The sequence below is a fragment of the Pyrgilauda ruficollis genome, unplaced genomic scaffold, assembly GCF_017590135.1.
Source record: "Pyrgilauda ruficollis isolate IOZ18807 unplaced genomic scaffold, ASM1759013v1 scaffold119, whole genome shotgun sequence".
NCBI lineage: Eukaryota > Metazoa > Chordata > Aves > Passeriformes > Passeridae > Pyrgilauda > Pyrgilauda ruficollis.
The window spans coordinates 618112-635680 of NW_024510210.1; the positions used below are offsets into that span (position 1 = coordinate 618112).

At 39.9% G+C, this 17569-nt stretch overlaps 1 protein-coding gene across 1 annotated transcript in view; it reads left to right on the forward strand.

The window, feature by feature from the left end:
• The window catches only part of SPON1 (spondin 1), a 185666-nt gene extending 182127 nt beyond the window's left edge, over nt 1-3539 (forward strand). The window contains exon 16 of the mRNA XM_041485915.1: nt 438-3539. Coding sequence (XP_041341849.1) covers nt 438-601 — 164 coding nt within the window. The 3' untranslated portion in view covers nt 602-3539. The remainder of the gene's footprint in view (nt 1-437) is intronic.
• The last annotated feature ends 14030 nt before the right edge of the window (nt 3540-17569 follow it).

Sequence of the window (17569 nt, forward strand, 5' to 3'; positions counted from 1 at the left end):
GTTTCTGCAGATCTGGGTGGCAATCTTTACATCCTGTTAGCTTCAAGCATTTAAAATATTTTTTCCTGGATCCGATGCTGAATTTCAAAACTGAACTCATTTCCACCTCAGCAGTCTGATTCAGACTCGGGCTGCTCCAGGAGATCTGCTCAAACTGCTTTTCCAGTGGGGAAACCAAGTGTCATCAAGTACTGATTCTTCAAATCAACAGAACATATCTTGTGGTGTATTTAACATTATCTGGGTAGGAATTACTGCTAAGTTGTGGCTTATGCTTGTCTAACATTTAACAGTTTCATCATTTTTTCTGTCTTTTATAATGTAAATAATAAATTTCTTTTTATTTTTTCCAGTGTTTGTCAAACTGGATTATACTTAGCAGGGCTTTCTACTACTAAAAACTTAACCAAGTCACTTCTTTTTTTTTTTTTTTTCAGTTTGTAGGATGAAACCATGGACTGCTTGGACAGAATGTTCTACTCTGTGTGGAGGTGGAATTCAGGAGCGCTACATGATGGTAAAGAAGAGGTCCAAAAGCACTCAGTTTACCAGCTGCAAAGACAAAAAGGAGCTAAGAGCATGTAATGTCCATCCCTGTTAACAAAACACAGGGTTCCAAGTGATGCACTCTGAGCTAAATGGAAATTCAACCTTGGTTTGTTTTTTTAGAACAACAACAACAACAGAATATAAAGTGTATATTAGTTTTCATTTTTGCAGTGTGGTTTGCTTTTTAGTCTTGCTGGTGCAAGAAAAATATTTTATAAATATTTCCTCACGGATTTATGCTGAGAGTAAATCTTTGGTACTCCAGCCAGCCCTTAAAAAATAAAAATAGTGAAGTCATGGTGAGTTATTTAACTAAAATACAGACACATCTGTGGACATGGAATAGCCATATAGAAATACCACTTGTAAAGACATGGGATGCATGCATATTAACAAAACTAAGTTAAAGTGACAGGAAGTTTCATCTGTGGGAGGATTTCTCTCTAGATTTGATTTTGAAAATCCAAAGCAGTGCCTCTGTGATTACACAACTATGCCAAGGAGTAATGTCAGTAATGCTGGTTCAATAATATTAAAGGTGCATGTTTATCTTTTTACACTATTGGGTTAAGCTGATAGTTATTGTTATTATTATAATAATCCTAAACACTTCACATGGAGAAAGTCTTTTTTTTCTTCAGAACTTAAAAAGGAAATAATTTTTGTGGTTCAGCAGTGATGTCTGACCACCACACAATCACAGTCAGGACAGCGCATAAAGAAAACATGCAAATATCATAATATGTGTACAGTCCATTGCCTTTCAAAATGGACACAGAACTAGTAGAAATTGGTCCAGAGGGTTGCAACAGCTGTGCCACAGGATGTCTTCCACATGAGGGACACAAAAAACTTAGATTCAGTTTCACAAGGATCTTATTCACAGGAGAAGAGGGAGACAGGTTTACAATAAAACAAGAATGGTAGAGAAAAGGTCAGCCAGCTCTCATGCATCCCTTGAAACTGAAATGAGCTTCTGAAAGGAAACAATGACAGTCTTGAAAAAAAACTGATTATAGATTGGCACAAGAATACATTTACAGCAGTGCCATTTATGCCTTTTTTTACTCAGAGCATAGGGTAATCTAAAAATTACTAAATTTGTGAGAATTACCCATTTTGGTTATTCTAGCCAGGGTAAATGCCCTCCCTGACTACTTAAGTGATTAAAAAACTGCCTGAGATTAGAAAATACCTCCTCACTCTTCTATTTGCTACTTTACCCCATCTCCTGCAGAGTTTAGCTCTCATCCCTACAAAGTCTGGTGTCATCAGGGAGACCCTTGGGCCCCACTCACTACTGGAACACAATCTTTTCCTGTAATTTGATTTTCCTGCAATAATATAACATTAAGGGGGGAAGGTGATGGGTGTCCTCTTGGTCCAGGCAAGGCAGCACACCCCTGTGTCTCTTCTGAAGTAAGAACAGTGCACTGAAAATAAAGATTGTTGATGCCAACAATTAAGCTTGAGAGAAATGAATGGAGAGATTTTTTTTTTAATGATCTCTAAGCCAGCCTTAAGTAATTTACTCACTTCCTTAACACTTGGTCACTACCTGAGGACCTGACAGCTGGGTTTTAAATATTGCTGTGCACAACCCTCTGAGCTGTACATCTTCCCCACCACCACCCTGGGGATCCTCTGTACCTGAACAGCTCGTTGGGTGGTGGCATTAATCGTGGGGATGTTCATCAGCATTTCCCCAGTGAGCACTCCAAGGGCTGCTCAGGACTTCCACTGCCATCACATCCCACCCCCTCTCAAGATCTTTTACTGCTTTCTGCAGATTTGGAGTGAGGGAAAGGCCAGGGGAAAAAAATTGAACCAAGGGCAGTGTCAACCATCTCCTGCTGCTGCTAAATGAAATGGGTGCACACCCACGGCCAACCAAACCAGGAGAAAAAAGAATTCAGCAAGGTTTCATGCTAAAACCAAACATTTCACTTTTTGCACAGCTTGGCTCACTTAATAATATGAATTCAGATAGTTTGCCTCCTTGTGCCTGTTCAAAAATTGTGCAGTTTATGTCTCTACAGCACTGCAATTACAGCAAAGCAGCAAGACTGTCCCTCAGTAGTGCATTTAGGACCTCACATTTCACTTTTGTGACCAAAAATTAAGAAAACCCAATAAAAAATAACAAACAGTGGAGTGACCTAGGTACTGGAGGAGTGACCAGCTGAGCATATTTTGGGTGAAGAAACTGCAGAGAAGAGCCACAAAGATCAATGCCAGGGGCTCAGCCAGGGCAGAGCCACATCTCTGGCTGAGCTGACAGAGGATGTCCCAGCCGAGGGCATTCACTCAGAAAAGTAATCTTTGGCCATAAAATGTGTGGCAGAGTGCTTTTAAAGGCTTTGATGGATCTGTGAGCCTGGGGCAGAGGGAACAGAAGTTTCTCATGAATGGAAAAAATTTGCTGAATTCAGGAACTAAATTTATCTCATCAGCCACTTGTCCAAGCTTATCTTGCAAAGCCATGCCTGTTTCAGCAAATAATCAACGAAACCCAGTGTTGTATTTTCATTTTCACATTGGTTCCAGTTCATCAAGCTGCTTTGTCTGCTAAATACTCCCTTTGCCAAAGGCCACATAGTCCAAATACACTTATAGAAAACATACAACACCTTTCTGAACAAGTCCACAAAATTGCCCATTAAAACAATCTGGCATTCCTTTCTCTGAACTTCTTACTAATTTGATTCTCCAGATAATTTTTTTCTCTCTATCTCTTTTAGAAGGCTGTTCAGTGTGATTTCCAGTCATTTCTCATAGGCTCATTTAAGTTCTGAATGTTGCAAATCGCTTTTTTCCCCACCTTGTTAACAGATTAAATGACAAGGCAATTGCACCGGGTCTGGAATGTGTGACCACTCCTGCTTCTGTTCAGCTCTTCACACTTGTTTTTCTGTTGAAACGTTTTACAGATCTCTTGTCTTTCTTCTAACTTGATACGTGAGAAACATTTAGGCTTGTTACATTTTGTATTAAAAAAAAAAAAAAAAAAACAAACAAAAACAACGAAGGAAAAAAAGAAAAGAGGTTGATTTTCTATTCAGAACAAAAGAGAAAGAGCTCTGATATACAATATGTAGAAATCTTGCATTGTTACTGTAAAATTTCTAGTAGTGTAATAGGCACTGGTTATCAGTCAATAAAAATAAGAACTGTTATTGTTCTGATGTCCTGAATTATCCTGCTGAACTCAAAGCACAGATGTCACACCAGTTTTGTAGACCTCAACTACCAGATCTTAGCATTGTGAGTACCTTTTTTTTCTAATATACAAAGGATAGAATCCTTACACACAATAAAAAGTTAGGGGCTTAACAAATGTACAGTAGGACTCTGTTTGTGAGACATATGAGTTAAACAAAATTTTGTTTTATTGCATTTTTAGATTTCCTTTATTGTTTTTGTTTGCTGTGGAATTATGAAAAAGCTACCATGGACATTTCTTACCAAAGTCTTGTGTAGATGTTTTGTAGCTGTCTGCCTAACACATTATTATTATTATTATTATTATTTTGGAATAAAGACATCTTTACTATGAATTTTACACTTGTATGAGATTCTGTTCAATTAATATGATTATGTACACCAAAAAAACATTTATTAATATGAGTCATGGTTTTACTTACATTTTACTCCTCAAGGTCCCAGGATATCAGGAGTGAGTGGATTTTATTAGAACCGGTTGTTCTTTCTACTTGGAATTTGGTTGCATCAAGGTCTTTGTCAAATGCTTTGTTGTTTTTTTGAAATCACAGGGTAACTTAGGAACATTACAATGTATTTGTGTATTACTCTCATGTGGGTTTTGTTGCTGTTGTCAGTTTTTAATAAAAGAGAAACTATTTAAAAGAACACATTTTAAAGCCTTGTGGTACATGAAAGGAAAAATCATTACAAATAAGCTCTCAAAAAGCCTGAGATTTTGTGAAACTTTTGACTGATCTTTTGTGCTACTGGAAAACAGTTTTGGGGCCCTGCGTGTCTGAGTGTGCCACTGATAATTACCCAGAAATGATGGAGGTGAGGGGGGCCACACAGCAATGCTGCTGCTCTAGAAATCCAATTGTCTGTAACACTTGCAGCCAGCTAAAAGCAGCCAGTGTGCTCACAAAAAAAACCCTCTAGCCCAAAACTGAAGGGTAACCAGGCTGGGGGGAGGCTGGAGGTAGTAACTGAAATATGCTAAAATCCCTAAACTCCTCACTACCACGTTTAAGGCACTTTAGTGTTCTTTGCTCCATGTGCAAACCCATTTAATATTTTTATTGCAACACTTTCAATCCTGGGACTCAGCCTCTTCATGTAGTGCTGTGCAAAAACAAAGCAATTCTGTTGAGCTGAGTGATACCAGGTTCTGTCTCCCCTGCTTTCCAAAAGACAGAACAATTTGTGCCATAACTTGTGGGTTCTCTGCTTCCTTTTTCTACCTCTCTCAGGGTTGGGATTGAAGGCACTTGAATTGATAGCTCATATTCAGACTCAGGTATTTATTGTTTCTTATCAATGTTACAGCCTCACAGCAGTGAGTTCTGCAGCTTTTCATTACCAAGGCACAAAATGGCCAACAATCTCTTGTTACAAGGTCTTTTAAGACTAAACTATCCAATTAAGAACTGACACCTAAATTATTTTCCCTTTTAACCCAATAACTGATCCCTGGAAGCCCACAATGTGGACTTTTGCCCAATTACAAAACATCACCCAAACCTATGAAGAAGAAGGTAAAGAAGAAGAATCTGCCTCTACCCTAAAATCTCTGTCTTGCATCATATTTATTTCTGTATTCTAAAATCCCAAACTCTAAGTTTTCCACCCTGTGATATTACACACTTCTAACCAACTACACACCCATAATCCCAATGCTATCAATCAATTTTGGAGGCTTTCTCCACAGCCTCAGGTCAAATGCAGTGTCCTCTTGTGGGTCTGTGCCTTTCAGCACAGACAGTTTAAAACTCTCAGCATCCACAATAACTGATGGGCACATGAACTGCTCAGCAGGCAGTGACAGCTCTCACACGTGGTCTAGGTGTCTTAATGCACCTGAAATGTTAACGCTGGGAGCTCTGCCTTCTCATCTTCCTCACTGAAGCCCTCAGGAGCCCCAGCTGCTCTGCCATCAGTAATAAACTTGCGAGCACTGAGACAGGAGAGCCCTCCCTCTCTGTGTAAGCACCACATTTACACAGGGAGCAGAAATGAAGCCTCTCACAACTCACAGTTTGCTTCCTTTTCATGGCAGGGTATTTTGAGATAGGTCTTTTAAATTATATGTTTTATATACACTTCAGAGAAAGACCAAGAGCCCTAAACCCTCACCCACCATGGCCCAAGTGCAAAAAGCACCCCAAAGCTGCTTGGTGTGCACCAAAGCAGCTGTACCTAAAGTGCCTTTTTATCTGAAAAAGAGAGAGAGCACGTGCATACAAAGGAAAACAGCAAAGATGGCTCAACCACAGAACCTTTCCAGGCAATGCTCTCCTTCCCATTGATGCTACCAAAAATATTGTGATATTACAAGAATACAAAGGAGTAGCCAGTGGCACTTCAACAAAGCCTCCTCCAGTAACATTTCCAGACACAACTAATGAGGCTGGGGTTCGTATTTATCCTTCTTCATAAGACTTGAGCCAAGGGAGCTGGGCTAACAGCTGATAAAAACATAAATAACAGATCCCATACTTTATATGGTATCACATATTACTTTATCCATATAAGCTAGAAGTTAAAAGGGAAAAAAAGAGTTTTTTTTCACTTAGAGTATCCGTAAGACCACTTGGGCAGTGAAGGAACCAAATGAGTGTCTAGATAACACGGAGTTAGACTATAAGTAAAAAAATATGAAAATTGTCTACGTCATGATTTCAAAGTGCATTAAAGGTTATGAATGGTAAATTAATTTTATAGTACTTACATTAAAAGATACACAGAAAACAAGGTGCACAAGTATAGAAACAGTGCTCCCAGAGCAAACAAGCAGCTGTACTATTTAAAAAATAAAAATATTTGCACTCATTCTTATATGTCTTCACTGAAGGAAAAGAAACTTTTATCAATCAATCTACTTGCAAACACACAATACTATACTTTTCTGCTATGTTTATATACATATACACTATATATATATATATATATGGGGTTTTGCTACATTTCAACTTCCAGTTTACAGCACCTCAAATGTCAGAAATGAGGATAAATCTCTCCAAATGGTTTATTCCTGGAGGACACAGCGTGCAGAGTGGAATCAATGCATTCACACACAAAAAGGCCTGAAATGTCTTTTCTGGAGAAATAAAATTACATCCACTAGATGGCAGTGGAAGCCAACACAGCTGTGTGTGGGTTTAAAAAAAAAAAAAAAAACACCACAACAACAACAACAACAACAAAAAAAAAAACCACAAAAAAACCCCCACAAATAAACAAAGAACCCTAAAAACCTAAAAAAATATAAACCCCAAGTAAGCAGAGTATCACTGTGGCAAGGGACTCTCAGGCCCAAAATCAGCATTGGGCATCACTGCTGCTGGAATCCTGTCCCAACCTTCCTTAATTCACTCAGGAATGCTCAGGGTGCAAATCAGCTGGGAAGGGATAACAGGGGGCAGGGAAAGGAGCCACAGTAACACTCTAGTATTCTCTGCCACGCCTGTCCCCTGCTCTTCCAGCCAGGCATCCTTACCTTCCCTTCCAGGAAAAAAAGTGGTTTTATTGATCTTTAGAAGCAGAAATCCTCCAGCCCAGGCAGAGGGGGAGAAGAGGCCCAGGATTTTCCTGCGAGGGAGGTCAGGGACAGAAGGGTTGAAGCCAGGCATCCCTGAGTTTTGTGCCAGGGGGAATTCAGAAGGAGGGAGTTTGCATTTTCCATTTCATGGAAGGCTCCTGCGTTGCTTAGCAGACACCTGGCTTTTCAAACCAAGACAAATACCCAGGGGAGTGGGGGGCTGGAGCCAGGATTCCTAAGGGCTGGAAAGGAGGAAAACCTTTACTGAGCCCAGGGTTGGAGTTACAGATGGGATTTTTAGGCCACTGTGGCTCAGAAGTCACTTCAGTGCCTGGTTTCTTCTTGGGCAAGGTTTACAGTACTGAGACAGTAAAGCACCTTTTATAGTTGTGGTGAATTATTTTACTCCGTGATATTGTATAAAGATAAGCTTTCTTGAGGTGGAAACCATTTAGAACCGCCAAAAAAGCTGAACAACTTGCTACAGAAATGCAATCCCAACCTTCTCCTGCTTAATTTGGGTGCAATGGACAGCTTCATCACACAGTTCTCCTACCTGCACAAAATATCTTCTGTGCTCAGATAAAGCAGAGCTTACAGCTCTGGAAAGTTTGGTGGGTTTCTTTTAGTGGTGTTTGTTTGTTTGTTTTCGTTTTTTGGTTTTTTTCTTTTTTCTTAAAAAGCCTGTGGGAAGTGCTGTTTTTGTGGAGAGCTCTTGTATTTGCGGGGTTCCCAGGCAAAGGAAGGAAATGATGAATATGACTCCATGTTCTTAGAAGGCTAATTTATTATTTTGTGATCTATATTATATTAAATAATACTATATTAAACTATACTAAAGAATACAGAAAGGATACAGACAGAAGGCTAAAAGATACTAATGAAAAACTCGTGACTCTCTCTTCAGAGTCCAACACAGCTTGGCCCCTGATTGGCCAATAAGTAAAAACAATTCACATGTTGGATAAACAATCTCCAAACCACATTCCAAAGCAGCAAAACACAGGAGAAGCAAATGAGATAGTATTGCTTTCCTTTTTCTCTTAGGCTTCTCAGTTTCCCAGGAGAGAATTATGGGCAAGGGATTTTTCCAGAAAATGTGACGGTGACAGAGAGCCACCCAAGAAGAATTACTGTGCCACCTGTAATAACCCCCACACCACTGAAAAATGGCAAAGTACCGTTTGCCATTTATCATAAATAACGCAAAAATAAGAAAAACTGCAATACTTATTTCATCCAGCTCATGTCCAGAGCCATTTCCCAAGTGATGCAGGCAGCATCAATTCCCTTCCCTCCTGTGAGCAGGATGCACAGCACATGCTAGGATGCACTCCATCAAAAACATCCCAGCTGGCAGCAAACCAGGATGGACCAAAGGCTGGGCTCTGTCCCAGCAGGGATTCCAGGCTTAGGACAGTACTTGCTCAGTGTTCCCTGAAAGTTTTTTGTAGCTCTGAATCAGAGAAGGGAAAGTGAACCTTAAAAAATTAATCTTTTTGGAGGTTAAACAAAACTTTAGAAAAACTTCATATGGGAGTACCAATTTAGAAACATTCTTGTTGGAGCTGAAATGAAAAAGTTTAAATGTATGATTTCATTTCAAATGAGCTAACTGTTTCAAAACTGCTTTTTCTCTTTATTCACAATAAAGTACATTTTAAAATTAGAGTAATCTTACAAGTCAAAAAGACAAGGGCCGTGTCTATTTTGATGTAATTTTAAAAAGGTTTCAGCATGAGTCACCTAACAAAGCAGAACCTTTCAAGCTCTTTATCAAAAGATCAATTATTAAATATTTTTTTTCTATTTTTGTCAATCAAGAAAAAAAATCATAGTTTCAATTTTGAATAAGAGCAACGGGTACTCATATTATTCCAAGTACCTGTTGACGAACTAATTCTAATCTATAAAAGACACTGCTCTGCTAATTAAGATACAAATTTTCACTGGTGATTACAACACATAGTACTCAAAGAATACTCCTCTAACATTTTTATTTTAAGTACTTTTAAAAAGCTGATTTTCTTATTTTAGAATTTAAAATGTAAAATATAACTTCTGGCCAACTCAATATTCCTTTAAAATAATAGATTTCTCACCAAGATTTCTTTTTTCAGTTTATATTTAGACCATTAACTGAAAATTTAATGAAAATTTTATGGTATGCACTGGCTTACAGACAGCATCCTGCCTACCACATTTCAAGAAGGGCAAAGTTGTTGAAGCAGGAATTCGTGAGCAGAGCTGTACTTCCATAAATTCTTTTGTGGCTGTAGGGATAACAGGACACCTGGGAAATTGGTTTGAATCACAGACAGAATTTGCTTCCTTTTCTATTGCTAGGAAACAAAGTGCTGCATTTATTCTAAGGTGCTATTAAAAAAAAAAGAAAACCAAAGCGAAACAAAACACAACACCAAAAAAAACCCCAGAAAAAGCAAAACCGGTCTGGAGCTTGACATTTATATTTTTTATAATTTTAAATACATTCAAAATTAATAGTTTGCCTTCCTGAAGAAATTTGCTCTCAGAATAATTTTTTGGAGCTTTGCATTTCTGCGTGGGGTGACCAAACCTAGAACACCTTCTCTAAGTGGGGACAACTCAGCTATACCTGTCCAGATGCACCGTTGTTGTGTTTAATTCATTCCAGGAAAAAATAATTGCAATTAATACCTGGAATTCCTTCAAGTACCAGCTTGAATCTGCTTCCAGGAGGGATGTGCAGACAAGCCCCATCCCTGAGTGTCCAGCCCAGGCTGGAGCCTCTGAGCTGCTGCAGCGCGGCTGCAGGCGGCAGCATCGGAGCAGCTTTCCAGCGCAGGCTGCTCCGCTTTTCCCCAGCCTCCCACGCTCCACCGGAGCTCAGGCGGTGCTGGGAGATGAACAGCAGCAGGCAGAGCTCCCTGTGAAACAGCAGAGCCCTTTTGGCGTCGATGATTTTGGGCTCAGCCACGCAGAGCCGGGCACAGCGAGCGGATGGGACGGTGCCGAAGCTGACGGGGCCCTACAGAGTGCTGCTGGCCATAGCTCTGGCCTGGAACTGACTCCTTACACGTTATTCTAAAGTGTCACCATCCCTCGAGAGTGAGGTTTCTCTTTTAATTAAGGCAGAGCCCTGCAGCAAATCACTTTGGTGTAGATCTGATAACGAACCCGAAGTGTTAAAACCATCGGTATTGCCACGCTTGAGCTGTAGGTGTGTGGCCCACAGAACATCCCTATAACAGTTCAGGCATCTGAAACCTCTTGCTGAGTATTTTGGAAGATCCCTCTTGGAAGGGATCCCGTAAATAACAGCAGGAAATTGATTGCTCAGCCCTCAGTTTTGAAATGCTCCTTTAGGTCTTTTGCCTTCCCTGAGCTACTCCTGCTGGCATGAAGGGATTATGGTGGTGGAGCTGGGTGACAGAACTACAGAAAAGCTAGAGCAAAGCACAGTGTCAGCAGAGCAAACTTTGCTTGTGATACAGCAAAAGCTGTTCCCTCTTCCCTCCCCTCAAACCCAGTAAGCCCAGAATGCTACAAACGCAAGAACTAGGTTGCTATGACTACTGTAAATTAACATCAACACTTTCTCCTTAACACTTTCTCCTTCTTCAAAATCTAGTTTCTGATCATAGGAGCATTAATCTAAAATTGTATGTCATGGTACCAATTTAAAACATGTGGGATTGTTAAGGCATTTCAATAATTCATTTAAGAGAATATAGAAACATAGAATTGTTTATGTTGGAGAAGGCCTCTCAGATCATCAGGTATTGCTCGAGTCACAATTAATTTTTACACCCCACCATGCATTGTAGCAGAGACTTAGGATTTAGCAGGGAGAATATATTTGTAAAGGATTGTCAGTAATTTCTTTTCCACTTTTTTTGCCTGTCAGGGAGTGGGTTGGATCAGGCATTGTTTTCTGGTATGTAGATTATGTAATGGGTCTTTACACCTTTCTTGTTCACTATGTATTTCTTCAGTGTAATAATAATACTAATAATATCTGAAAACCTCTGCAGAAAAGGATCCTTCCCTGTGGAAAAGAGGACTGACAAACTGAACTGGTCATACTTTCTTCCCAAAACAGGGTTAAGGTTATGCATGTTTGGAATCCTGTTAGTAAATTGCATTACATTATCTCTGTTTGATACAGTGAAATTGCAAATTAACCCCCTTTAAAAGTGGGTCAGCTCCCATCACCTAAAAGATCAGCACTGTATGATCAATCTTAATATGGTTATCAAGTAATCTGCAGAAAAGTGCTTGGCAGGCACTGCACTCTGACTCCCTGCCCAGGGCTCCTGCTCTGTGATTAATGGTTCTGCTATTCCCCATTTGAGCCCTGAGAAGTTACACCTGTCCACCACTTAGGCTGCCTTCATCTGGAATTCATGAAAGCACTAAAAATCACCAAAAGCCAAGAAAAAAAAAAATAAAAAGGAAAAATGTTCTCAGTACTTACAGGAAAAGTTGTTGGAAGTTCACATTCAGACTCACTCTCTGACATTCATATCCTTCCAGTGTAACACTTTCCAGATATGCACAATTCTTTTTACATGTGAAACTCTGAATTTATTTTACTCTGTATCATGAAAGGTGATTTTTGCTATTGTATTATTATCCAATGTGCCAAAACAACCAAAATCTATTGTCTAAAGATCAGACTAAGTTAGGCTGCAGTCATCCAAGTAGCAACCGGTAAATCTGTGTAATGTGTGGACAGTGGATATTTGTGTGATACTATTTACTTAAACCATGGATTTTTGCCCCATAATATTTTCTGGAGAGGTTTCTGGCTGAATCCTTGTTGATTTACTGCCATATGTGAGCCATCTCTTTTGACTGCTGCCAGTGCTGCAGTTCCTCTTGACACAGAAGGCCAGCAGCAGGCTCTCAGCTGCTCAACATCCAGTCTGCCCCTTCAGTGGGGCTTACACATGACAGTGGCTTCATTTTGGATTAAATGCAGCTGTGAATTTTGTTAATGATCAACATAATTATGAAATAGTTCCTTCAGCTTGTTGTTTCACATCATGAAATGCTGGGTGGATAAAAAGGCTCAACAGCCTTGACACCTCCTTGTTTTTGACTGACTAACAGTCCACCCCACCTGGCACAGCATTTTTGGGGTTTAAACTGGGTTCTGGGCACCACTCTGGTATAAAATGGAAGCAAAAACTGAGGGGCTGCACATTGCTGCCCCGGATCAGAGAGAAACGGGGGCAGTACCAATAGCCTTGAGCTGATATTGCCACAGAACACCTTGCTGTGCCTTCAACAACACCAGGTAGACAGCACCCGTCATGCAGAGGAAGAATCATAAAAATGCAAAACATAACTTCCATATAGAATATGAAAGATAGAAATATACAAAACTTCCACATACAGTATAACTTCCATATTAACACAAACCCAGAGCTTGGCAATGAAGAGCATGAGGACAGGAACAGGGAGGAGTTTTACCTCATAATTAAATTCTGAGGCATTACACTGTTATGTACAGCTGCAATTTGTTTTATTTTCCTGACAGAGATTATTTCCTGATTGTTTTTTTCCAAACAGCTCACTGGCTGCTGGTACCACATGCTGGCATTTTACAGCTATAGCCACACAGAGGGCACAAGAGCCTACACATTCTCTGTCCTCCAAAAACCCCTCTTAGAATAAAGAAGATGATGGTTTAGCACTGGAGAAATATTTCCTCCATAATCTTAGCAAGCAAAATCATGGCTGGGTGCTTTCAAAGTAATTTTGGTGTTTTGTCAGGCCCCACTTGGGTGAATTCTCATGTCCATAAATCTATGGAAGCCAAACTGCTTGGTGTCTTCAGCAAGATTTCACTAAGGGGAAATAAAGACCATTCCTTGCACTTTCTTTGCTCTTTCAGAAACTCTTCAGGGTCCTCTCTTATTGTTTTTGGTTTTAAGACTTAAAGAAATGTTAATCAATCTCCCTGGAAGCCCTATAAAACTGAGTGTATGTCTGGCTGCAAAAAAAAAAGCCAGCAGAAAATGTCTAAAAACATAACATTCACATGGCTGATACTTAACTTTTCAACAATTTCATAATTCCTTATCTCTCCAAGTTACACATTTCCCGCAGCCAAGAGATTACTAAAATGATTTAGCTAAATTTCACAACTTTGCAGATAATAACTGAGAACAGCAGGCAAAATTGCAGCACAAAAATCCCCCAAAATTTTTCTTCCCCTCCTCAACAGGACTTTATCTCAGCAGCTTGCCACACAAAGTAAACAAATCTTCCCAGTACAAAAAAACCAGCGTGAATCTCGTGATTTGTAAATTAAGGCATGTGAGGGTTTTGTTTTGCTTATCTAAATCCACTTCCATGGTTTCTGTGAAACATGAGTGCCCTGTGAGAAGTTCTCCCTGGATCCCCGGAGGGACTTTGCCTCGGAAAAGGGGGTTCTGAATGCAGACAGCATGTCCTGCAGGATTGATTCACAGGAATTTGGAGGTAAAACATGTGGAAGAGGTTTTACTGTGAGTGACTTCTGTGAGCCAGAGAGAAGTTTGATAAGAGGATCCATGTTTACCCCAAAAGAATTTCCTACCAAGGTCATTGACATAGAAACCAAGGAAGAAAGAAGGATAAATAAGAGAAACCTGCAACTGCCCATTCCAATGAGCACTTTGTCTCTCGTGACCAAAGTGTAAACTTAGGAATTTTGTAAGAAAGTATAAAAAGCCTGCATGCCAGAATAAAAACGGGTTTGAAGCCTTCTAAAAATGGAGTGTGTTGCTTTGTATTGTGTCATCTCAAATACAACAACATGCAGAGGTACAGCCCCCACCCTTCCCCTGTCATCAGCTCGTGGCTCCCATCAGAACCAAGCAAGTCTTTGGAAGGAGGCAGGGGAAGGATTGCAGGTTGTTCTGGCAGAAGGGAGGAGGCAGGAAATCCAAGGAGGAATCACATGGAGCAGGCTCAGCCTCCCAAGCTGCTTTCCCCATGACTGAGGAAAAGGGCTGGGATTGCACATTCCAGATGGAGGAGGGAGAAGCTTCCATGGAGTGGTGTTGCATTCACATTTTCTGAAAAATCCCTTCTCCCAGGGTGTTTCTCATGGGAAGTTGAGAAGCCTCAGAGGAAAAGGAAAACAATTGAGTGGCTCAGGAAACACCAAGACTCCTTCCCAGCCTTCTCCACAGCCCTCTGCTGAGCCCAGGATTTGAACCATCTGTGCTGGATCCCCACAGCAATAATCTAATATTTTAGTTGGCCATAAAGTTGGAAACAAACAGCAAAAAAGGGATAAAGTGTAGCAAAAGCCAAAGATGTGAGAAAACAAAATTAAATGGCTGGGGGAAACAAAGTAAGTGCATAATAAATATCATTTTAATATCTCAATGCACCAGTGATTTGACAGGCAAAACCAAGGATGACTCAGATATTTTTCAAAAAATTTTAAAAACGGAGATGTTACTCACAAATCACTTGATTTTATTTTTCTAGAGATCCTTTGGTTTTTTGTTATGCTGTGCACACACTTCATACAGGGATGGCTTTATTTTATACAGAAGCACAGCAAAGTGCAGAGCCTTCCCATGATCTGCTTCTATACTATGACCAGTTTTGGTGACTACAAAAAGAGTTTTCATAATCTGTATGTAATTTGTAATTTAATTTGTAGCCACTAATTTTTTTTTTTTTTTTTTTTTTTTTTTTTTGCAGGGGAGAAGGATTATTTCTTTAACATTTTTCCAAGAGAAGGCAGGCCAGGAGATCTTATTGCTCTTCTATATTCCCATTCCCCTCCCACCCCAAGACATTTCATTGTCAATATTGGACATTTTTTTGTTGGAGTTTTTTGTTTTAGTTTTTGCTAGTTTCTTTTTATTTGGTTGTTGTTTGTTTGTTTGTTTTTGTTTGACAGTTTAAAGGCTCCTTAACTTGAACATCCCAATGAGGTAAAAGAAAGTTTTGGCCTCATGGCATAACTTCACTTACTCCAGTGGAAGACCAGCAAAGATCAACCTGTTCTACAGCATTCTTTAAAAAAATTAAAATAAAATATCACATAACTTTCATATGAGTTGTAAATCCAAGGTATTAGATCCCACAAAAACCAAACTGGATTTTAAGGTCCCTTCTAATCCAAGTCATTCTATGATCCTGCTAAGAGTTAGAGAATTGATTTATTACATCTATTTCTGTCTTTTGCCAGCTCTGCTCAGTCTATATTTTGACCCAGTATATTTTGTAAACATGTTAAATTGTGAGCAAACATGAAGGATTTAACGATCCAATACTACAAAATCAGCCATTCCAAGGAAAATGGTAAGTGGAAAGAAGAAGGAAGGACTGGAGAGGGGAGAACCTGCAGAAGGGGATGTTCTGCTTTAACAAAATGTCAACGTTTCAGGCCACCCACTCCCTGGCTCTGACCTCTCCTGTCTAACATCAACCTACATCTGTGACAGGATATATTTTTAAGCTGTCCTAGAATGATATCATGCAATCGCCAAACCCCTGTAAATTTGGTTCTTGTCGTCACCAATGAAACAAAATTAGATTTTATGCCAGACAAGAGCTTTTAACCCAGCCAGTGATGTGATCAGAGGGAAAGGGAGAGAATAAATCTTGGGCTCTTCAAATGCAACACATGTTTAAGTATAAATCTTGAGTGCCTTAAAATCAGAACAACAATTTACACTTTACTAGAAAAAAAGTGGGGAGAAGGGAGAAATCTTTTCACAAAACAATATTAACATGGAGACAATATAATCCTGGAAAAGGTAATGGGGAAGCACTGAAGGAGTAGCTCATAGTTCTACCACAAAAAAGGCAAACTTCTTCTGGTGTCTTAAGTCCTAGATAAAAATGTATTCCATCCATTTGTCTCCTGGCATATTCAAGCAGCAGTGGGTTCATCTACTTCAATTTCCATCACTTACAGCAAAATTTTCTCCTCTTGCAAAGAATTCAGGTGCTGCGAGGGCAGGGGAAGAGAAGGGAAGGGTTATTCTAAAGGGAATATACAAAGTTGTAAAGGTTTTATTTTCATATCCATATAAGAGCATAAAACAAGCTCTGGAAAATAACAGAATCTGAACCACAACTGCTTTATGTACATCGTGGTGTTGTTTCTCCTGTGAGAGTGGTCCTGATGAATTCCTCATCTGCTCCAGAGATCATTTTAATTAAAGCATTAATAGATTTCAGACTGTCAAAGCCAGAGTATCTACATCCAGCCTCTGTCCAAGTCTGTATCTTCACACACACACACTCCCATATGTTTTATTCAGCCTCTTACTGAATTAATCAAACACTGCTCCTAATGGCTTGTGTTAATCAGCTGCATCCTTCAGGGTGCTCCCCAGCCCTGCCACAGCCACACGTGCTGAGCTCAGCTGGGCCACGTCCCCCTGTTCCCACGTGCAGCTCACATCCAGCAGGAGATACAGCTGCAAGGCTAAGGCACTGAGCTGCCAGCTTTGGTGTAATAGTGGCAGAAATGTCACCTTTGCCAAATCCAGAAAAGTGGATTTTGTAGCTGTCACAAAGTACCCAACTACTCTGTCGTGTTTCCCCAGCTGCCGTTCCAAGGAAGTTGTGTTTTCTCTCTAACCCTGAAATGTCTCTTGCAGTGCTGCAGAAAAACATGCTCAGATGATAAATTTCATATTTTTAAGTACATGGGAATGCTCACATTCTACACACTTGCCCCATTTCCAACACAATTGGATTTTGGTGGGTGACTCATACAACAGTGGCTTCAGCTTAACCCCTTTGAATGAATCCATCATTTTGGGCAGGATCATAAGTAATGATGCCTCTGAAAACCTAAATAACATACTTGAGTGAAACACTCATCTGTTATGTACATGTTTTGCATCCAAATAACTTCACCTAATAACTCATGGAAGCCTTTAGTAGAGGAAAATGATGAGATTAAACATGATGCTTTTTGATACAATTGCTCCCTTCCATCTCAGGAGAACAGTATTAGCTAAAGCCATTCATTTTGTCTAAAGGGATCTCTATAATGCTTCATCTGCTAAACAATTTCATTAAATTCTCCATCCCTGGGAGAAATGAGGTGCAATTTAAAGCAGCCAGGGATTTTAGCTGCCCTTATCACTACAGGGGTGCAGCAAATCCATATTCATTCAGTCTAACATCTGTGAGATGATCTGTATGTTACAGAACCTCCCAGGATGTGACTCATGAGGCTGAACTGGTGAAGAACAGGGTGCTGTCCTCTCACCACTGCCATTTGTCACAGCATTGGCAAAATGCTTGTACGAGACAAGTGCT